This window comes from Polistes dominula, unplaced genomic scaffold (genome assembly GCF_049000335.1).
Source record: "Polistes dominula isolate Pdom_NZ unplaced genomic scaffold, Pdom_raw_medaka contig_31, whole genome shotgun sequence".
Lineage (NCBI taxonomy): Eukaryota > Metazoa > Arthropoda > Insecta > Hymenoptera > Vespidae > Polistes > Polistes dominula.
Genome location: NW_028300925.1, coordinates 4,888,588 through 4,912,874, shown reverse-complemented (window position 1 = coordinate 4,912,874; position 24,287 = coordinate 4,888,588). Strand labels below are relative to the sequence as shown.

The 24,287-nt window shown below is 30.2% G+C and overlaps 4 protein-coding genes across 6 annotated transcripts in view; 3 read left to right on the top strand and 1 right to left on the bottom strand.

The window, feature by feature from the left end:
• Positions 1 to 24,285, top strand: part of LOC149032984 (uncharacterized) — a 71,248-nt gene extending 46,963 nt beyond the window's left edge. Inside the window, exons 1-5 of one of the 2 annotated variants that reach the window (XM_089171208.1) lie at positions 17,980 to 18,316; positions 22,998 to 23,188; positions 23,260 to 23,554; positions 23,630 to 23,997; positions 24,085 to 24,285. In XM_089171208.1, the coding sequence (XP_089027334.1) occupies positions 23,005 to 23,188; positions 23,260 to 23,554; positions 23,630 to 23,997; positions 24,085 to 24,158 (921 nt within the window). In that variant the 5' untranslated portion in view covers positions 17,980 to 18,316; positions 22,998 to 23,004 and the 3' untranslated portion in view covers positions 24,159 to 24,285. Of the gene's footprint in view, positions 1 to 17,979; positions 18,317 to 22,997; positions 23,189 to 23,259; positions 23,555 to 23,629; positions 23,998 to 24,084 lie in introns of those variants that run through there. The other variant, XM_089171209.1, reaches the window with a different exon arrangement.
• dpr12 (defective proboscis extension response 12) overlaps positions 1 to 24,287 on the bottom strand; it is a 231,958-nt gene that overhangs the window by 133,263 nt on the left and 74,408 nt on the right. The gene's annotated exons all lie outside the window — the stretch shown is intronic.
• Positions 2,855 to 5,061, top strand: LOC149032986 (uncharacterized). The gene is made up of 5 exons (XM_089171117.1): positions 2,855 to 3,423; positions 3,583 to 3,773; positions 3,845 to 4,181; positions 4,255 to 4,622; positions 4,709 to 5,061. The coding sequence occupies exons 1-5, from the start codon at positions 3,335 to 3,337 to the stop codon at positions 4,780 to 4,782; spliced, it is 1,059 nt and encodes a 352-aa protein (XP_089027243.1). The 5' UTR covers positions 2,855 to 3,334; the 3' UTR covers positions 4,783 to 5,061.
• Positions 5,206 to 8,021, top strand: LOC149032985 (uncharacterized). 2 transcript variants are annotated; one of them, XM_089170977.1, is made up of 5 exons: positions 5,206 to 5,996; positions 6,123 to 6,336; positions 6,487 to 6,677; positions 6,747 to 7,086; positions 7,175 to 8,021. In XM_089170977.1, exons 2-5 carry the CDS (start codon positions 6,227 to 6,229, stop codon positions 7,542 to 7,544), a joined length of 1,011 nt encoding a protein of 336 aa, XP_089027103.1. In that variant the 5' UTR covers positions 5,206 to 5,996; positions 6,123 to 6,226; the 3' UTR covers positions 7,545 to 8,021. The 2 variants fall into 2 exon arrangements, with proteins under 2 accessions (XP_089027103.1, XP_089027104.1); XM_089170978.1 differs by lacking the exon at positions 6,123 to 6,336.

Here is a 24,287-nt window from a genome sequence, read left to right as displayed (position 1 = left end):
GCGAATTTGACACGTCGAAAAAAAAACTTCTCGCAGTTTATATTTATCTCTTGGGTGTATTTTAAGCAAGTTTTTTTTTAAATCCGTAAACCAATAAAAGAAAGAAAAACATATAAAGATAAAAAAAAAATTCTTTCAATTAGATACTATAGCTAGCTTGCTCGCTCACTTGTTTGGTTGCTTGCTTAGTTTGTTATGCTTAGGAGTTCGATGATACAAATAATTTATTGACTTCGAAATATTGCCAGCATGGTCCGTTCTCTTTCAATATTAAAAGTTTCTTTTTCTTCTCTTTCTCTCTCTTACTCTTTCTCTATCTTTGGATTATGAAAAATATGTGTAGAACCACTCAACGAGTTTTGTAATTCGAACACGAACGTTATCTTATCTCTATAAAATTCCCCTGTCACAGTGTTTGTTATTCTTATTCTCCGAAACGACTTGACCGATTTATATGAAATTTTTTGTGTATATTCGGTAGGTATGAGAATAGTTTTTCTTATATTTCTTATACACCTGAGTGATAAGGGTGACCCACCATAATTATTTTTCCTTTAAAAGGATATTAGGAAAAAGAGAAAAAAAAGACAAATGTTATGTGCCTATATTCAGACAATGTAAAATTATATGATGTGAAGTAAGTGGTGATCCTATGTTACCGCTCATGCGCAGTTGGTTCGATATTAAGAAAAAAGAGAAAAAGAAGACAAATGTTATGTGCGTAGATTCAGATCTATCTATATATATATTAGCCACAGCAACGCGTGACCGGGGCACCCCTAGTATTTCAATATAAAAAGAACTTTTCAAACAATAAGTACTATAAAATGTGGACTTTAATTTTAATCATGTAATTGCGTTTGATCAATCGATCTCCACATCAATGTCAATACATTACCTCTGATTACGTTAGTCTTTGAATAATAATTTATATTAAATCATTTATACATTGAAATTGAAAAGAATTTCTTTGTATGTGAATGTATAAAGCAGATCAAACGAGTGAGAGAGAGAGAGAGAGAGAGAGAGAGAGAATAAAAAACATAAAATTTATACTAAAGCTACGGATTATATCGGATGGGGTTACGATCGCATTCCATTCATTTTTTTTAGAGATTGCGGAGAAAGCAATGGTAGGTAGACATTCAAAAAGAGAAAATTCGAAAAAGAGATAAAACGAATAAAAATTTATGACGATATTAATGTCTCTAGCAGAGCACTCGTTTACGAGCCTTTTTTCTTTTTTTTTTTTGTCGAAGTAAAGTGAATTTTTCGAGAATCAATGATGTCATATTTGAAAGCTTGAAAGAAATCGTTTTATTTCGATCTGTATATCATTATTTTTCGTTATATTTTAATGTATCCACTCTTAGTATCGTTAAAAAGGTAGAGTAAAGCGTCCTTCTTTTTTTTTCTTTTTCCTTTCCTGAAATCGTTTCTATAAACTGTACGGAGATATTAAGGAACACGACTTCGCGCGAATCTTCATCTTTATTAACCGTTTCAGGAGAGAGAAAAATATGTGAGACCATTAAAACTTTCTTCCAACTGGTATCACAGAATAGAGACTAAGGAAGAGAAAGAGAGAGAGAGAAAGTAGAGACTTTTAGAGATGATAACTTCAGAACTGAAATGGAATGTTCTCCGAGAGTATTAAGTCTTCTTTGTGGTGTCACTTAAAAATGAAAGAAGGATAATACCAGGACGAGCTGATATAGTTCGGCGAGCTCTTCGCAAGTCGTGAAAATTTTTCTGTAAGAGGAACATCTAATCATGCAAAACTGTCTCTTATCCTTTTTTCTTTCTTTTTCGTTTATTTGATTTTATCGAGACTTCGACAAAAAAAAATACCAATTCGTTCATCGTGTCTCTCGTAATAATTCGAAACACGCGAAACGTCACGTTTCAAAAACGAAGAGAAAATGCGTCTCGTTTTGGTTCGCTCGATAATACTCACACAAGTAATATTACGCGAAAAGGTCCAATCTTCCAAACCGAGTTAATAACTTGTGCAAAATTCTGCGCATGCAAACTTGCAATTCATTCTTGCTAACGTGGCGCATGGTATTTGGGAAAATGTACGATGTCGCGATAAGCCAGGTTATCCTGATGTTATTTTCCACATAGCTCTATATATATAGTAAACCGAGTCAGAGAAATAATCATGTTGATCATATATATATTCTGCGAAAATGCTCTGCGATTTATTCCTCATATTTTTTTATTTTCTTTTACATGTTGTTTTATATTTTTGAAGTGAAAACTTCTTTAGAATGGGGGTGATTTGAAAAAATGGAGCGTAGTACCTACCCTACCCTAATCTCAAAATAATACCGGTGCCCTTTGATATATATGCTAACAATATTATAATAAATAAATCCTACATTTATTTTACTCTTGATACTGTGCATTCGTCTCATTCTCTCTAAACTTAATTTTTTGAAGGTTTCACTTCTAACACTTGTGATCTGTACAAATGTTGTTTTGAAACTGGATCCAATATTATCGTAAGATGCGTCAAGATTCAGAGAAACAGAATTGAATAAAAAACGGGGAGAATGTGAGAATAATTTTTGTTGAAATATTTTAGTATAATTTCAACAGTTGAAATATTTTTCTATACAAAATATCTTTTTATCAATAAAAATTAATTATTTTGACAAAATGTACATGTACAAAATCTGCTCGCAATACACATACAATATACAAGAGCAAAGATTCTAATGAAAGTGACGTCACGAATGTGGCAGACAATCATAGCGCATTTTATGAACAGAAAATATTTAAACTTTAATTATAAATAATATATATATATATATATATATATATATATATATATATATTTGTAACCAGAGATATATTTTATCGATCAAATATAAAATTAAATTTTTTTGTGTACTGTGTTTACATGTACTATGGAAATATTTACATAGAAGCTATTTATATATACATCTGTAATGTAAACAATTTATTACACGAAAAACCAAAAGTCTTATGTGAATAAGAATTTTCATTTTGAGGTGAAAGGACATTGTGAGGTCTTACAAGTAAAAGAAATAACAGAAACATTTAAAGTTTGTCATTTTTGAAGAGATTGCTGTTAATACATGTACTGTACATTAATTCTTTCATATGGTAATCATAAAAAAATATTGCCTATGAAGGTCTAATTAATTGTAACAGTCAGATACTGCTGATTTTATGTTATTACGAAAAACTTATTGTAATACAATTTTTTCGGCGTGAATTTTTGTAATTAATCTTCTGTTCATATATCATTTTATATCTACTAAAAATATTATATTCTTTTTTTTACGTTAAATAAATAAATTCAATGGAACAATTTCAACAATACGATGTCTTACGTATAATTTTTTCGTATTTAAATTGGACCAATCTAGATAATGCTGCAAAGGTTTCGAGGTATAAATACAGTCAAAGTCCTTTATGTATATTTGTTTTGTAACTGGGTATATAAATAGTAAACAACGGATTTTGTATATAATTAGAGCGTTTATGGACAATTAATATATTTATATTATAAAAATGTTCACAGTTATAAATACTTTTTCATAATTTAAGAGTTTGGATGGAAGCAGCAAACGATGAAAGACAATCAAGAGGTCCAGAATATCGTATAAGAAACTTTAAAGAAACAGAAAGCCTAAATAATTTTGCATCTATACATAAAGACTTAACAGCAAATTTCCGAAAGAAACCATCTTTAAATATATTTTACTATCTTAATTTAGAAAACTTAGAACCACAACCAGGTATGCTCAATTTCTTTTATATATTGATTTAAAGAATATTTTTATGTAAAAATTTAAAAATTTGTGTATAGGTTGTTACTGCAGACATATGCCATTGAATACTTATGCATTAGAATTGCGATACTGTGGTAATATACGAAGAGAAAAAAGCATGTTCAGTTTATCTTTTCCTGAAGAAACTAATATACAAATAACTACTATTACTTTCAAACAGTTTTTTCGTTATGGTAGAATCTATTGCGAAGAAGCAAACTTATCGTTCGATAGTACTCTTTTTAATACTGAACAACTTAAATCTATGTTCCAACCATTTTTTATTAAGAATCGTCCTACAACAAGTTGTCTTATTATTTTCTGCGAATGTAGTAGTACAATTCCATGCTCTCTAGGGAGGGCTTTGAAATCATGGTAATATGTTAAATATAGAAAATAACTTATTATTTCATATATGTAAATACTTTGAATATATCTTTTTATGCAGGTTTCCAAATAAAAACATTCCCGTATGGGGTGGGAGAATATATAAATTATCAGTCTGCAATTATATTAAAAATGTACATAAATGTAGTGATAACCCGAATTGCGCAGTCGTTTTAAAAAATGGTACAGAGATGGAAAGCTTTTCTATATCTATAGATAGCAATATAAATACTCAAGTAGATATCGAAAATAAACTACACATTTTGAAGGAAAATATAAGATTAAAAAATCATTCAATTGGTTTAATTTTTGTTTCTGAAGTTGCTTCTAAATTGTATGACTTACAATTAATTACGATAAAACAATTTTTTCCGAAAATGATTTTAGCATCTTATTTTGGTTTAGAAGCATTTGGAGGAAATAACGATGGTTAGTAAATGGTCTATAAAAGAAAAAACAATTCTTTTTTTTATATATTATCTAAGAAAAATTAATTATTTATACATTAATTTCAGTATCTTACACAAAAATAACAAATAAATCCGATTCTTTACCGAAAACAACCTTTATGATAATAACATATAATTGAATGTGCAATAATAGGAACAGCTTGTTAAACTGTATAACGAATCTTAAAGAACTGATTATTTCATTGAAAACTTCACCTAACATAGTTAACATTTATTATAATAAACATTTTTTGAAGTTTTCATATCGTGTCGAAATTAAGACATTTTATCTGCTTCACATCAATTGCCGAAATTGTTTTTGTAACTACATTTTAATTTACAAATACTTACTATATTTATATTTATTCGACCAATAATACTTTTAAAATTAAAATCAAATATATAATTTTAAAAATGGTTGTTATATTTTTTATTATTGATATCCTCTTTATAACAAAAAAAGAATTTATGCGTACATATTAATATATAAAAATAAAAGTAAAAATTTTCTTATAATAATTTAATATATATTATAATATTAATAACTAATATTTAATATAATGTAATAATAAATTTTCCTAATAAACCATAAGTGTCAGTATTTAATTGTATGAACAAAAAAATTCTATCATATAATAAAAAATGGTTAATGGTAAGAATATAATAAAAGTCGTAATACAGGTTTCTGTACAAACATTAAATTTCATTATGTTGTGTGTGTTTAACTTTGAACAAGAAAGATATTGAAAGCCTTTACAAAACTAAATAAACACAGTAAAGATCATTATAATAATAAAAATTTAACCGTCGTACACAGGATAAAATATTTGAAAACCTAATGCTAAAATACTTTTTTAGAGCATTAATAATATAATGCATTTAACAATCGTTTGAAAAAATAAACAAAAGTTTCTCATAAGATATGTTATACTTATATTTCATCGATGGATATAGAACGATACATATTTGTGTCTGTTATGTGTGCTAGTATATACATTATTAGGTATCGTAAATAGTTCAATATTCGTTCAGATCAATATTTTGAAGGAAATTCAAATTTATTATAAGTAAAATAACAGTTACTAAAGCGGTTACACTATTTATGTTGTTTGTATAGGATAAATCGTTCATATATTCAAGATAAATTACTTCGTACTGTGATCTGACAATGAGAAGATAGTTACCTTAACAGATTCGAATTAACTTAAACAGCCAGTCTCTGTATAAATCTTCCTAGACGTAATATATATTATACATTTTTTTTTAAATAAATAAAAACCAGTCAGCATACTTATTCGACTAGTAGAAAAAGCAAAAAGAAGAAATATTGTCAAACAAGAATGGAATAAACTAAGTAAGTACTAACGTTGATACTTAAATGTCTTTTATCCATGATTAATCGCGAAATGTAAGTGTGCATATCGAAAAAATAAAGTATTGATATTTGATCCACATTTATTCGAAAATCATTTTATTGTAGATTATAATCGAACGTACATCCGATCATTTTGATTCCCTTTACTATATGAAATATAAATAAATCGATTAAAGATAGTATATTCTCCAAAGCTACATATTATTAAAATGTCGAATTTGGAATATGAAGTGCGGAATAAATTAAACTACGACTGCTTGCAGAAAGTTTTTAATTTTTTAAATGAAAAAGATCTACAAAATGCTGCTGTAGTTTGTCGGTATATAAACAACAAACATTCATACTAATAATGAAATGCGTTAATAATTAACTGTACTTACTTTTTGTATGATACATGACCGATCGTACAATAAATGTATTTACATAAAAGAAATTTAACCTAACTTTATTTCATTGTTTATTATTATAGTTCTTGGTATGAAGCAGCAATGTCTGTACAAGTATCAAGAGGTCCTATATGTATTAAAAGAAAGAGAGGAGAAACGGAACCCCCTCTTAGGTGGAATTTTTTAAAACTAGATATGATAAATAATTGTCACGTACCAACTGTTTTTAATATATTTTTCATTATGACTGCAATTGAAGAAGAAGATTCAAAAAGTATGTTCAATTTAGCATAAGGATAAATTCATAAAGTATTGTTATTAAAAATATTTTGTTTCATTAAAGGATGTCATTGCCAGTATCTGCCACGCAATTTTTATTCAGTAGTTGTACATAATTATTCTGTGATAGAAGACACGAATTCTATTGTAGGATTGTTTTTTCCTGAAATACAAGACATGGTCATATCTACGCTAACTCTTAGTACTAATTCTTCTTTAAATGGAACATATTGTAAAGAACTAAATTCTATGATCGATGATTCTTTCAGTGAAAACGAGCAACTGAAAAATATATTCAAACCATATTTCGAACTCCGTTTTCCTACTGAAAGTTTAATAATTTGGCTAACCAATAGTTCCGGTTCGTTTTTTTACAGACAATTAGAAACATGTTTATTGAACTGGTAATATATTGAATATTTGTTATAATTTTATATTCATTAATAATTAATTTTTTTTTTGTAAATATTTCAAATTTATCTTTTAACGTAGGTTTACAAATAGACATGTAGATATATGGGGTGGAATAGTACATGATATATCAGTTTGTAATCATGATCATAATGAACATGAAAAGGAATATGATTCAAAAAGCGTTTGCATTTTAATACGTGGGTCAAAGATAGATGTCAGGTCTTTCTATCTCGATAAAGTAGATGAAACTTGCCGAAAGGTTAATTATAAACTAAGGATCATAAAAGAAACGATGAAGTTACGAAAAAAATCGATAGGTTTTATGTACACTTCTAATGATCAATTGCAATTGGGTGACTTCGAATTGAGAGTTTTTAAGGAACATTTCCCAATGATGCCAGTTATTAAAATAACTGGTCATGAAGCATATCATCATTTTAGAAGTTAGTAAGATGTCCAGTCAAAAATAAAAATAATATTTTATTTATGCATGTCAGAAAAATGATTTATCTATATATATATTTCAGCTGCGAGGAGATTAGACCGTATATTTAACACGAAAAAAATCGATGTTCATGATAATATCATATGATTAAAAATTTAAGAATTTGTTAACTTTTTGGAATGTATTATATCACTATTTAACACCTATAGTCGTTGCTATATACTTTCGAATTTTTGTTACAGAATTCACTCTCAATAATGTCATATAACGTTCAAGCATTTGTGTTTTTCCTATTTGAAATTAACGATCGTAACGTTCTTAATTACTTGATTCAGATTCATTTCTTATCAATAGGCTTTTACTTTTATAAAACTTTTAAGAGCACAAATGAATTCAAGATATTAAGAATTATTCATATAATCTTTATCATTGAAAATTTTGCCTAAAAAAATCGTCATTACTTAGCCAAAATATCAGAATTTCTTCGTTACTTTTTAATTGTATTGTTTTTTTTAAATTCTAAGAAAAATATTTATAAAATAAACAAGATGTCTTTGTGAATAACTCTGAATCTTTTAAAAAGCTTTATTTTTACGGAAAAGATATTCTCGAAAACAAAAAAATAAAAAATAGTATGTTAGAAATCGATTAGATTCATGAACAATAAAATTTATATAAAATTTGAAGTATGCATTAAAACGTTAGAACGTTCATTTTTTAAATGAGTCCTTGTTCATCAAAATCAATTAAGAATTGTGTCCGATACATCGAACGATAATAAGGCTATTTTCAACAATTTCATACCGCAATAATAAACAATGTTAAGTTATTTCGTTCTTTTCCCTATCTTCCATCCTAATTTATCAAAACACACATTTATTCGAAAATCGTTTTATTGCAGATTATATTCGAACCTCATCTGATCATTTTGGTCCCCTTTTAATATATAAAATATTAATAAGTCGATTTGAGATATTATATTCTTCAACGCTACATATTATTGGAATATTTTTGAAAGACATAAACTTTGACTGCTTCCAGGAAATTTTTCTTTTTTTTCTTTCTTTCTGTTTTTGTTTTTAAACGTAAAAGTAACTTCCAAAATATATTGAAAAGATGGTTACAATGAAAAAATTTATCAAATTAAATTTTGAAGATAAAACGATCGATTTTTTTTACCATAAATAGATATTAACGAAATTTTGTGAGATCGTTCATCAAGAAATTGAATTTTTGTTGAATTGATTTTCTCTACGTATAGGAAAAGATTAGAAATCGAGGAACAAATTCGGATTGAGTAGTAATATTTAAGAGCTTTCTTCTAACGAAGCCAGGGAAACTGGAAAGATAATGAAAAATCTAAACGACAAGTGTAGAGAATAACAGGTCTTTGTATCGGGATCCAGACCACGTAAATGAAGATCCCACACTGATCGAAATTTCTGAAAAAGGAAAATATCGCTAGTCTTGTTTTGGCACGGATAGAATGCCATCCGTTTCTCTTCTTCTTCTTCCGCGCGAATTATTTCCCTCTCTCTCTCTCTCTCTCTTTCTCTCTCTCTCTCTCTCTTTCTCTCTCTCTCTCTCTCTTTCTCTCTCTCTCTCTCTCTCTCTTTTTCTCTCTCTCTCTTTCTCTCTCTCTCTCTCTCACTTGTGAACATTTGGATGCACAGGCAAAACAAACGGCCATTATTCGAAATGGGCAGTCTTGTCTTGGTAAGAGAAATTTTCCCCTATAAATTTTCCCTTGTCGAGCCTTAGTATATATATACCTATATGTATTATCGCTTGTATAATGCGAAACTTCTCAACGAATAGAAAGCTTTTACGATGTTAAAATGTATAAACACGTTATGGGTTTCGTAACATAAATAGTTTCACATTATTTATAGATACAATTATGCTACGGACGAAATGTTATTTAAATAAATAAGTACAGGCAACGAGTGTCTAAAGAATTATTTATACTGTAGATATTAGCTTTGAAATTACATTAATATAGTCTTATTCGAAAAACATTGCATGAAGGTGTATAGAAGTGTTAATTGTCTAAGAATGGATTTAAAAAATTTGTTGAGTACATATAGGTATATTTAAGAGATATGAGAGAATGAAATATTTGCAAAAAGTAATCCTATAATATTGATATTATTGAAATCGACAAAAAGAAAGAGGACATTTTTTCCTTTAAAATGATCTTAGTTTCCAGTTTCTGCGATTTCTAGTTCCGAAAATATCACCTTCGAAACATAGTCATTCATAATTCGTGTGCATCTGCTCGTAGTAAGTAGTAGTAGTAGTAGTAATAAAAAAAACTATTTACGATCAGCTGACAACGTAAATTCGAGGAATTTATGTAGGTCACTATGTCAATGGTCTTCATTCATAAAAGAAATTATATAGATCAATGATCTAATGTAAACATTTTTTATTAGCATGATAATACCTCTGAAACAAAATATGGCAAAGACATCGGATAAAAACTCCAAGATAAAGGTCACACTTTCCCTTTTATGTTTTAAATATCTTTAAAAAAAAAAACATTGTTATTAACAATTTTATAAAAACACTTTTATACAAATTTTAAATAAAATTGAATTGAATAATCAATTAGGACAATAAGGAATTAATTTTCCCCTATAATTCTAATTTATTATAAACTATTTATATAAACAATTTTTTTCGAGAAAGTGTTTTCTTAAAAATATTTTCTTTGCTTTATTTTTTAAATTTTTGTTATACCATTGTTACGTCCTGAATGACGAATAATATTAAGTAATAAAGCTAAGCCTATTGTGGTCACTTGGTCACTTTGCATTCACTGAGTTTAGCCTGGACCAAGCAGGTTCCTTCTTCCAATGATTAAATGATGATAAAAAATGGCAAATAATGCAAGAGGAATTGTAAGAGTAATGGATAGATAAATAATGAAGAAAGGAAGAAATTTTTGTCTGGTTTATATAAATTATAGTATTCCATAGCTCTGATATACAAGGCATTTAATAAAGAAATAGTGGTTTTGATTACTTACAAAATGTTAATATAAAAGAAAAGATCCGTGGATGGAACAAGAGAGCTTGAGAATTTTGATGGTTTCCAATCCAAATCCCAAATTCTTCTCCTCAGAGCGAATCAATTATTCAAGTAACTATTCTCTTAATAGACAACTAATAATCACCAATATTACACAATACGAGATATCAAAACTTATAACTCGTATAGCACTCTAATCAGGGCAAAGGTAAGACCTTCAATTAAAAATGATTGGTCGGGACAATATAAAACATTAATTCACAAAAATACAACTGCAATCGTCGAAAAATATAATGGTAATATCTCGCGAGGGCGATGTCTCTTAAGTTTATATAGGTCAAAAAGGTTCCTAGTGGAGGGGATGCTATCGTCCCCACCCTTCGACACAAGTCATTCCAAGCTCCACGCGTGCATATTTAACGCACATAAGGTTCTTAAATGATTATATAGTTACATGACATCGGTTTCCAACATTATTATAATTCTTTAACATTATCTCTCTTTTTAATGTTCTAATTTTCATACGATTGTTCGTTAACAATATTCTATAGTTTCCTTTTCTGGATAAATCTATGCAAAATCAATGGGCTTTTGACACACTTCTGCAATTTCCAAAATTTAGAAAGATTTAAGTGAATAATTATTTCTTTTATAATTTTATAATTCGTTAATCTTATTTTATTTTCTAAGAACTCGCGACTGGATCTTTCGAGAAGATTCCACGTGGCTCCCATCAGAAACAATTAACTTTGTTATTTCCTGTGGATCGCATAGCCGTCACCCGCCTAGCGTTTAGGTTTCAAATAGAAAGGTTCATGTAGCTGTCATTCTCAATGATTACCCGATGAGTCCTAAAACAACTGTCACTAATTTATCATTAGGACCACTCAATCTGCACATAGGCGACGGTCCCGTCCAATTTCTATACAATGACAAATGTTAAGTGTAAATTTCTTTTAAATTAACTGCGCGCTGACGCCTATGCGTCGCAAGGATCTCCAATTTTTCGAGTCAATCGCTTAGATCTGTTTTTATATTTGATATTTCTTTCATCGTTCCTATATATTTCGAAAGGCCATTGGGAGCGAGTTCTATTTATTTCTCGTTAATAAATTAAGTGGATATATTTATGAAATCTTTTATTTGTTCTTTGATTCGCTCGGAATTTCCTATGTCTTATACATGATACTTCCTTTGGTAAACTTAAATATTTCGGAGATCATTGAGAATGAGTTTTATTCATTTTTTGTTAATAGATAAATGGATATGTTTAGTTAATTTCATATTTATTTTCCTTTGTTTCGCTCGGATTTTACATCTGTCTCCCTTGTTTTATATATTTATCACTAAAAGAGAGTTTTCCATTACTTTTATACAAACAACTGAAATTCGTTTTTTTAACTAAATTTATAATATTGTGAGAAAAATATTACCAAGAAACGTGGCAGGACGTCACACTATTCTACCAAATATTTAATAACATTAAACATTTGTTTGAACAATTTTTTGAAATCATTGTTTTAGATCAAAGTAGAAAAATAATACTTACATATTCTATAGAATACCGGCTTTTCATACATTGTTGATAACATATGTACTACATAAATAAGTACGAGTATATTGAAGCGGTGAATATTTCATTATAAAAGCCATATAAAAACGTGCTAAAATAATCAGCCTTTATTAGTTGTTCATTCTTTCATCATATCACTTTTCTGACTTACTGTATTAAACAAATTTTTTTAAAGCGCGGAAAGAGAAATATTTGACATTTCGAATTTATTGAAAACATAATTCTAAGTCACGCTTAATTAAAAAGAAAAATGTAATGATTCTTACTTTCTATTTATAAAAAAGAAAAACCGAGCTATATTAATGAAGTATTTATTCACACAATTTTTCCACAAATCGTATTTTGAAGCTGGAATTTGAACCAAAGCATAAAATATCAATATTATTCCAATATTTTTCGGCCGTATTTTTTTATCACTTTACTGAAACTGAAATAAGAAAATACTGGTAGTTTTGCATAGATATATTTGTATATACGGATTTTTTTTTTTGGTTTCAATATTTATCGATACTGTATCGGTACTAGAAAATACGATTGAAATGATATTGGTATTTAAATCAAATAAGGTTTTAAGTTACAGAACATATTATTGATATCAGAATCATGCTGGTTTTAAGTTCCTAGTTAAAAAGTAATCAATCTGTCAATAAAATTTACGAAGCTATTGAAAAAAATACATTTGTTATATGTCAATTGCAAGTGAATAAACAAGTAAGAAAAATTTGAGGTGATTGGAGGAAACTATTATCAAATTTGATACGAAGTAAGTGTAGAGAAGGAGAATTATAAGCATAAGAAAAAAAAAGAAAAGATGAATATTCCTGCTTTCGTTGACGCAACAAAATTATACAAATATTTACTTGAAATTGACAATTAAGTAGACAATATCCAGTTTGTAGTTATGCACTTATCTCAAATTGCGAAGACGTATTACTTGGTACATCCTTTCATTTCTGCCACTCCATTGTTTTTTTAACGCACCTATTTACATTTTAATACTAGTAGTAGTAGTAGTAATAATAATAATAACGGCAGTAGTATTGGGTAATCTTTAATCAGCCCGTCTACTCAGTATGCTAAATTTCCATTTCTTTATAATATTTCGAGGAAATATCAAATGAAAAGAAAAAAAATAGAAAACTATATACACATTTATATAATATAATATATATTAAACGAAAGAGAATGAGATAAAATCAGGCGCAAATTAAACGTCTTATAAATTCATCGCTCTGGAACTCCAAGGTAGGTAATTTATATGAAAATTAAAGTCGCTTCTTGACGTTTCTTTTGTATCCATTTTCGACCAGACGAACGTTTTGATTAAACCATGAAGAAATCCTTCTCTTTTACTTTTCATTTTTTTCCTTTTTTTCTATAAATCCCTTATCTTTCTTAGAGGGTTGAGACGAATGAATACACGATCATATTTTTCCACAAATTTTGTGACGGAAATTTCATTAAAATATATAAACGTAAAAAATTTGATCAAAATGTTTATCCGATTGTTATTGTCGCGAACACTATTTCTTTTTTTTTATTATTATAAAATAATAAAACACGAGAAATGATGACAATCAAATATTATAAAGATTTTCTTCTTTCATATCCAGTATTCTACTGTCACTTGTGATTTTACGTGCATGTAAAAGGGTAAGAGGGAGAGAGAGACGATTGTTGATTTTAAGAGGGGGTAGGAAAAGGAAGGGAACAGCTATCCATCCCTTATACTCAGATAAAATATCGTTTCGCGGTCGATATGTATCGTACGGAAGTAAACGTTGAATTAATGACGACAGTGTACCTCTGGGAACGATGCGTTCCGAACGACCTGTTTTGACCAACTCCTTTCGTGCTCTTTGCACTTCAATTTTTCCTCTCTCTTTTTCTTGACTTAACTTCCAATCTTCCTTCGTGTCCTTTCTTTGCTGTACCACTTTACCACCGAAAAGTCTCTCTCCCTTGAGCTTTGCTTTCAAAGAAAAGAAGAAGAAGAGAGGATAAGAATATACAAGGGCATATAAACGTCTCGTATATTATATAATATATAAAATTAGATAGATGTTTTGTTATATAATATAATATATGTGTGTGTATATGTGTAGATGTATAAACTTACATGTATATATATATATATATATATATATATATATATATATATATATATGTATTTGAAAGAAGTTCTGGGATTCGAGGTAGATCGATTTTCAAGATGGAATTACACGACGAAGCCCACTTGCCAATAACTGAACAGTCATCTTTCTTCCTTCATCCGACTTCAGTGTGTTGTCCCTTTGGATAACTTTATACGAGTAAAAAGGAAGATTCGTCGATGGAACCGTACAAACGGTCTACCAGAATATCCTTCTGTTACGATTTATCAACGATCTATGTATGTTCCCTCGGTTACCGCTTACCGTTCCTGTTATTATCGTCTGCGTTGCTGACCACGTACAACGAATCGTTACGACTAACTTGATCATTTCCTCTCTCTCCCTCCCTTTCTCTCTCTCTCTCTCTCTCTCTCTCCCTTCTGTATTCGTAGCCTTCGGCGATCGTAAGCCAAGCTTGGTACCGATTGAAAATTAAACATCATTGTGTTTACCTAGCCCCATGCATGTTGCTTGCATGTATATTCATGTACACGTTTTATGGCGAGCCACGTTATTCACAGACGTTTGTATCAGGATCAAGTGGCTTTTCGGAATTATCGTTCGTACTGATATTCTGATTGCTGACCAAGTATGCCCGACTAACTCGAATTAATTAGAAGGTAGTGTCCATTAAAACGATTTGCCAATTAATTGTTACACAGATTTGAAGTATACGATAGGTTGGGTTGGTTTATTTCTCTTCGATTATAAAAAAAAAAAAAAAAAAAAAAAAGAGTAAAAAAAGAAGCAGGAAAAGAAAGATGGAACGAGAGAGATATAATTATCATACGGTAGTAAAACTATTCTCGTTCACTGTTACCATCGCATGGGATTAGAATATATATATATATATATATGAGTTCCATGCCGATTCGATCAATTAGCGTTCACGTTTAGGTATATCGAAGTAAACGCCACGTAAAGTTGAACGAGCTTGTAAACTACATATGTATGTATGTATGTATGTATGTATGTATATATATATATATATGTATATGTCGGTGGTAATGGCTGCTCGCACACGATCGGAGCTACTATATATCAACAAGACTTCAATGAACCACGTTTCATTTTATCCAATTACATGAAAATCGTCTATCTCTATACGCCATGATACAAATCGATTTGATTCTTTTCTTTCTTTTTTTTCTTCTCTTTTTTTCTGACGGGAGGGTGAGGGAAGGGAAGGATGGGTTGAGTTTTTTTTTATTTTTATTCTAATCGCTCGGCGAACATGCAAAGCCGATTAGAGAGAAACAGAGAACAGTAACGCGATATGCATGGACGATAGTAGCTAACTAAAGCCCCGCGATCAACGAAAACGGTCGAATAAATCTTTGTCGTTGTTGTCGATGTTATATCTTCCGACTCGTCGTTATTGGAATAGTAGTAGGTAATCGACGTTATTATATTAGTCAACTCGTAGCTATAACATCCTTGACCAACGCCGCCATTAGTCCTAACGCTTCCCACCTTGTCCTCGTATAGTTTCTCTACCGTTACTGAAATCAATGTAAATTCATTACGTCCAAAGGCATGCTCGGTAATTGCGTAATATTGATATAGAGCCTAGAATGGTTTAAAGCATCGTCTCTCACTTTGCATGTAAATGATATACTCTATCAAATTCACTAATCTACAATATTATATTATACCAAATGGGGTCATTTGCGTTGAAAGTTTTCGATCGAATAAGAAATAAATATGTCAATTAATTACAATAATTTTTATACCCCATTATACATGGTCATTAATTAATCTAATTCATCAATTAATTCGATCGAAACGCATGATTTTTCTTTTTTCTTTTCTTGAATGTCTGTATATCAAACGCGTTCCAAAGATCCATATCGAGTATTTAGGTTTTATTTTGTATGACCCAATACGATAATTACCGGTATATGTACGCTATATCCACTCTTCTATGTTCCATAAAAAGCACCACTTCATTAACGTTTTATTATTTGAGACAGGTCATTAAATTCTATCGTGCTTATTGACGTTGCTTATTTTTAGTTCGCTCGTAATATCAAAAATTTATTTGATTATTCGATGAGGAAAAAATAAATAAATATATTTATTTAAATAAACAACTAGAGGAAAAAATGGAAAATTTGTTACGATTATCTAGAAATAACTCAATATTAGTGACAAATTGACAATATATAATCTATATATATAGCTAATAAATTCTTTAAAAAGTTCGATAATTATGATAGGAATAATATTCTATTTGGTATTAAATATCACGTTCATGGTGTCAGTCAAAGGTAATCACGTTCATCTTTTTAATCGAACGCAACAAAAAAAAAAAAAAAATAAAAAAGAAAACAAGGATGTAGAAGTAATTTCGATTGTTCTTGATGTCTGTTTCGATAATAAAAAAAAAATATTTCTACATATATATAAATAAACATATACACATACGTATTTACATACGTATGCACAGGTATGTGGATATCAGGCTCAAGTATCAAAGCAATTAAACGTCACGTTTAAAAGCCTCCCCCACGTGTGTGTACATGCAAGTGCGTCGATCGTTATCAGAACTCGCGGACTTTTTCAAATCCCATGAACACAATCGTTATCGACGATCGTTCGGGCGTTCCGCGTACTCGTGTTTGCTTCAGAAAAAAAAAATAATAAAATATAAAAAAAAAGAAAAAAAAAGAGTATAATCGAAAGTTCTATTTTGCTGACGAGAAGAGTTAAGCTTTGCTAGGTAAATTCTCTCTCTCTCACACCCACTCACACTCTCATTTTTTCTCTTTTTATCTTACAAGTAGAAATATAAGTAACGTACCTATATTACATTTCTGATCGAGAAGGAAATTTCTTAAAAGCAGGTCATGCGTGATTTAAATCTACAATTTTTCTCAACTTTTACCTTACATTTTTCCAACTTTCTTTCTGTATAGCTAGGTATAACTATAGTCTGGTGGTTCGCGTTCAAAGGGCGTCCTTAGACTTTTGGTTTTACGCTTCGTTCGTACGGTCGAGCGAGAGACAGTAATACGAGAGACTACTACCGAAGCCAAGTTTGCAATAATGGAACGGAACGTGGAAAAATCTATTGTCCTTTCATTCTGAGAAAAATCTCTCTCCTCTCGTCTATGCTCTCGTCTACTCGCTGAAATGCTATTTTTTCTTTCCCCCTACCCCCAGCCCCCACCTTCACTCCACCCCCATCCCTGTTACTTTTCCCTCGATAAATATGACGTCAAATAAATCCGAGAGTTTACGATTTTTGCTTTTCATTCTTGATTTTTTTCTTTCTCTTATAAAATCTTTCTCTCTCTATCTATCATTTTCTTTTTCGTGAGTACATTTGCAAACTATTCGTGAATATGAGTAAGCGAAATATCTATTCGAGCGTCATTAATCGCTTCTTAACGTTACACGATTATTTTCAGCTTTATACTTAGCGATCGTGTAACGATAACCTACTTATTGAAAATAGTTATATAGGTATCCTAAGGTATCTATATATATATGTATATATTTTCATTCGATGAAAGAGATTTATAAAATAATATTTAAGAACAATATTTTCCTATTGTCTCTTTCTTTCAAATTAGGTATGAGTGGAACCGTATAAAATAATGTAGAAAAAAATATATCTGTAATACTTAAAGTATTTCAATAATTTTCATTTCAGTTAAGATATTTGTATTTTTTTTTTTTTTTATAATCATCACTAATTTCAATGATAATGTATATTGGCAATATTTTCATTTTTGAAAAACTAACTAAACGAGAGAGAGAGAGTAGAGACGGAAACATCGATGAAAGAACAATGATGTGAGCTTTCAAGTAAAGAACGACGAGCTTTGACGTCAAGCATAACGTAGGAGGATTAGAGACGCGTAACGAGAATACCGAAAAGTTCTTAAGATCGGATTAAAGGATTTCAGTAGGATGGCGGAAGAGCTGCGGGCGACGGATCGCTTGCGTTCTTCGAGGTAGACGAATGAGGGTGCAGGCCATTCGAGCGGTATATCTCTATGGGTAAAGCGGTAAGTCATTTAAAACAAGGAATGCCACTTACTCTTCTACCCTGTTACCTATACTTCGTTTCCTATAGTTCGTTACCTATACTTCGATGCGTACTTTTAGTGCACTTGTTTTACACTTCAATGTGTGTGTGTGTATTATGCGTGTGTATGTATATGTGTGTGTATTCTACGTGTAGTTTTGAATATTTACGATGAAAACTTGTAACACTAAAAATATTAATCAACGGTTTAGTCACATTGAAATACTCGTTCTTGTCAGATCACTAAAATCCAAGCAATGGTGATAGGCACGGTTAAAATATACATGGGTTATCCGTTCGAAAAAGAAAATATAACCATGTTGTGTTGACTCCTAAAAGACGGTAAAAAATGCGACCTCTTTGGTAGTGTTGGATATAAGTGTAAAAAGTTGTTTGTATAGAAGTTATTCGAACCCATAAAAGGGTGGTAGAGGATAAAAAGAGAAGACAAGACTACTGGAAATATATATATATAGTTTTTGTTTACTTATTTATTCATTAACCTGTTCGTCCAATAAAAAATTCTATTATAAGAGAGAAATAATCGTTAAGGGTATTTCGAGATTATGATAGAAATAAATGGAAGAAGAGAAAGTATAGTATAATAAGTAAGTAAAAAGTCTGGAAGCCCGAGGTTAAGTTGAATATTTGCGGGACATGTGTGACGTTGAAGTTTGCTTGCGCATTAAATGCGAGACGTTAAACGAAGATAGGTTTAGATCGTGGAAAAGTTAGTCGAGTACTACTTCACTTTTACGATCGGGGTCAGTCAAATGCATCCCAGAATCGGGTGTTATATCGTAACATTGACATTTACGAACGAGAATACGTTTGTAGGTAAATATTGTAACATTTTTGTATACGTATTCGACGTACAGTCCTACGTTCTCGACGTTATAGTATTTGACTTCTGTTTCCTATTTTCTATCCTTTTTCCTTTTTTTCTCTTCTTTTTTTTTTTCAATACGAGCGTTATAAATGTTGCAGAGTTATAAAAAGAATGGGAGAAGCGCGAATGATGCTAAAGTCACGATCCAAATGGAAAAAGACGAAACGAGTAGTTTTGGCGGGTCGCCAACCAGAAAAGAGAAGAGAAGAAGATAGAAGAGAGGAGAAAGAGAGAGAAAAAAAATATCGGCTAGGGTGAAAGCGAATGACTAATATGCATTTTTTTTTCCTCGAGATTAACGCTGGCGAGTCTACGGGCTGGCTTGTTAAAATATCGTTTACCAGCGGTTTACCGGTTATCTCGTACTCTTATCGGTCCAAAGCCTCTCTTCTCGTGAAAATCCTGGGATTTGAGGTTTCTCCTAGCTGGCTCGTAAAATCGACCGATTACGAACGATCTTTGTCCGTCAAAGGGAAACCAGAATGCCCACGCTCTGTGTAATGGAAACGTTAAAGAAACAATTGATAATGAGCATCCATCCGTTAGAATTCAATGTTTAATCGTTTTCTCTGAATTCGAACAGAAATATTTATAGAAACGAATTTCGATGTGAAACATGTACAAAGATAAAGAGATAAAAAGGAAAAGAGAAAGAAGGAGAACAGAGTCATGAAAAATATAAGAATTATTTTAATAGTTTCTACTATTCTTTATTATTTTTTCTTCTTCTATTTCTTTTTCTTTTCTTTTAAAATCATTCGATAATAAACAACAAGTAATTGAAATCAAAAACAATATGAAAAATGACAATATGAATTACCAATTATTGATACACGTAATATAATGTTGACCAGTTCATGGTCAAATCGTGAGACCTTTAAACAAGCTATGATCTTGAGAAATGTGAGTTCGACGTCGAATTATGGAGCATGAGATATAATTGAATAGTCGAATAGGATAAAAAAAAATTTGAGTAGGATATATGTTAGAATTTCGTCACACGAGGAACACGGTATTGAAATAAAGAATTAAATCGATTACCCATTTTCGTTAAAAGGATTGAAAGCGAGGAAAGGAAATAGGATATTTTCTCAAACCAAATTCAATTCGATGATGAAATTATTTCTTCTAATTTGTTCTTTTCTTTTTTTTTACAATTAAAATCGTCGATATCAAAGAAAAGTCAAACTTTCGATAAACCAGTTAGCTTACTTTAATATTTTTTCGCACGCGCCTTGTATAAAATGGTCCGTTTTAAAAGGCTCGTACTTATCAGTCTTCGCCATTTTGTTTTATTATTTTTCCTTTAGTAAAACCTTGCTCTCGGAAATAAAACGCGAGAGCGACGTTAGCAAATCGCACGATCTTTCTTGGCTCGTTTCGTACCCTCGAGTATAATATATTACAAGTCTCTTCTTCTTATCCGTGTATAGGTAACGTTGGAGACAAGAGAGTGAACATCGGAGAAAAAGGGGCGTGAGAAAAAGAGAAAAGTGAGTAGGAGGAGGGGAGAGGAGGGGGGAGAGGTTCAACGAACAATTCGACCTGCCATAAATGCACTTTTGCTACATGCACTTTCCATTTCGCTACTTCATACGAGTCTTTATTACTTGCAAGGGGTCAAACGGTATGAATGAGGGAGAAAGAAAAAAAAGGATAGAAATCAAAAAAAAAAAAAAAAAAGAAAAGAAAAGAAAAGAAAAAACAAAAAAAGAAAAAGATAAAGAGAGATAGGAAATAGAAGAGGTAGTAGGTTCGCCTCAAGGGTTAGGAAAAAGAGTGGTCGATTTTATCGCCAACGGGCACACGCCGACATCGACTTTCAAGTTCAGACCATGGTAGAAATCCTTGTCAGAGGTTGCTTTTTCAAGGCGGATTTTTCACGAGCACGCGTAAAACGCGAGGCGCGCCAGGCCCTTCCCTCCATCGCCCTTTCCCCCACTACCCTCAGCCCACGTTGAGGGCCGGCTCGTTTCTATCTCATTCTACTTCTACTTATACTTCTCCTACTTCTACTTCTACTTCTACTACGTCTACTTTCTTTCGACTTCAGACGAAAGTAATTTTTTCCGGCACGACTTGAGAAGAGGGCTGCTGGCTTTTCTTCCCTTTTTTTTCTTGTTTTCCTTTTCTTCTACCATATCTTTCTCTCTTTCTAACTGTCCCCCTTCTTACGTTCCACTTCTTTCGTGCCACTTCTTTCTCTTTTCTGTTTTTCTTCTTCTTCTTCTTCTTCTACTTCGTCGTCGTCGTCGTCGTCGTCGTAGTCGTCGTCTCGTCTCGTCCCGTCTTCTTTCCTCTTTACTTCTTTACCTTCGTTTTCTTTTTTTCTGTTTTCCTCTTTTTTTTCTTCTTCCCTATAGGGAAAGAAGCCAACCGGGGCAATTTACTACGAGACATTTAATGTCTGCCGCCGCGACGGGATACATTTACGAGGAAAGACGGGGGATTTAGGAAAAGCGTAAAGTAGACAGGAGATGGGAAGATAGATAGATAAAGAGAAAGAGAAAGAGAATGATAGTTTGTAATAAAGATAAATAACGATTTGAGTAAGATCCGATATTTTATTGACGAAAACGATTTGGATTCGAGTTTCGAAAAGGGGGAACCGAATAATATTTTACATCTTAAAATAAAATATCATGTGTGCAGATCACACGTGTTAAAAGTGAAACCTTCAAAAAACTATTGTAAGTTTCAGGAGAATGAGACGAATGCAGAGTATCAAGAGTAAGATAATTGTAGGTTTTATTTATTATAATATTGTTACCATGTATAACAAACGGCACTAGTATAATTTTGGAGTTAGGGTAGCTAACAAAAATCCTTTTCCAAATTGAAAAAATTCTAACGAAAGTGACGTCACGAATGTTGCAGTCAATCATAGTGCATATTATGAGTAGAAAATATTCAAACTTTAATTATAAATAATATATATATTTGTAACTAGAGATATATTTTGTCGACCAAATGTAAAATTAAATTTTTTATGTGTACTGTGTTTACATGTACTATGTAAATATTTACATAAAAGCATATACATATATATTATTTATATTTAAAGTTTGAATATATATATATATATATATATATATATTCAAACTTACTTACTATAATAACATATATATATATATATATCTGTAAAGTAAATAATTTATTATACGAAAAACAAAAAGTCTCATGTGAGTAAGAATTCTCATTTTAAAGTGAAAGGACATTGTGAGGTCTTACAAATAAAAGAAATAACAGAAACATTTAAAGTTTGTCATTTTTGAAGAGATTGCTGTTAATACATGTACTGTACATTAATTCTTTCATATGGTAATCATAAAAAAATATTGCCTATGAAGGTCTAATTAGTTGTAACAGTCAGATACTGCTGATTTTATGTTATTACGAAAAACTTATTGTAATACAATTTTTTCGGCGTGAATTTTTGTAATTAATCTTCTGTTCATATATCATTTTATATCTACTAAAACTATTATATTCTTTTTTTTACGTTAAATAAATAAATTCAATGGAACAATTTCAACAATACGATGTCTTACGTATAATTTTTTCGTATTTAAATTGGACCGATCTAGATAATGCTGCAAAGGTTTCGAGGTATAAATACAATGAAAGTCCTTTATGTATATTTGTTTTGTAAGTGGGGATATTATTAGTTAACAACGGATTTTGTATATAATTAGAGCGTTTATGGACAATTAGTATATTTATATTATAAAAATGTTCTCACATTTATAAATTCTTTTTTTCATAATTATAGAGCATGGATGGAAGCAGCAAATGATGAAAGGCAATCAAGAGGTCCAGAATATCGTATAAGAAACTTTAAAGAAACAGAAAGCCTAAATAATTTTGCATCTATACATAAAGCCTTAACAGCAAATTTCCGAAAGAAACCATCTTTAAATATATTTTACTATCTTAATTTAGAAAACTTAGAACCACAACCAGGTATGCTCAATTTCGTTTATATATTGATTTAAAGAAGATTTTTATGTAAAAATTTAAAAATTTGTGTATAGGTTGTTACTGCAGACATATGCCATTGAATAATTATGCATTAGAATTGTGGTACTCTTGTAACATACAAAAAGAAAAAAGTATGTTCAGTTTATCTTTTCCTGAAGAAAATAATATAAATATAATTACGGTTCCTTTCAAAGAGTTTATGCGTCATGGTACGAATTGCGCAGAACTAATAAAACCTATATTTAAACCATTTTTTAAAAATAATTGTCACACAAAAAGTTGTCTGATAATTTTCTGCAGGTCTGATTGTACAATTCCTAACTCTCTACAGATAGCTTTTAAATCATGGTAATATGTTAAATATAGAAAATATACCTTATTATTTCATATATGTTAATACTTTGAATTTATTTTTCTACGCAGGTTTCCAAATAGAAACATTCCTGTATGGGGTGGAAGAATATATTATTTATCAGTTTGTAATTATTTGAATGATTCACGGAAATGTAATGATAAATTGAGTTGCGCAGTTGTTTTAATAAATGGTACAGAGATGGAAAGCTTTTCTATATCTATAGATGGCAATATAAATACTCAAGTAGATATCGAAAATAAACTACAAATTTTGAAGGAAAATATAAGATTAAAAAATCATTCAATTGGTTTAATTTTTGCTTCTAAAGTTGCTTCTAAATTGTATGACTTACAATTAATTACGATAAAACAATTTTTTCCGAAAATGATTTTAGCATCTTATTTTGGTTTAGAAGCATTTGGAGGAAATAACGATGGTTAGTAAATGGTCTATAAAAGAAAAAACAATTCTTTTTTTTTATATATTATCTAAGAAAAATTAATTATTTATACATTAATTTCAGTATCTTACACAAAAATAACAAATAAATCCGATTCTTTACCGAAAACAACCTTTATGATAATAACATATAATTGAATGTGCAATAATAGGAACAGCTTGTTAAACTGTATAACAAATCTTAAAGAACTGATTATTTCATTGAAAACTTCACCTAACATAGTTAACATTTATTATAATAAACATTTTTTGATGTTTTCATATCGT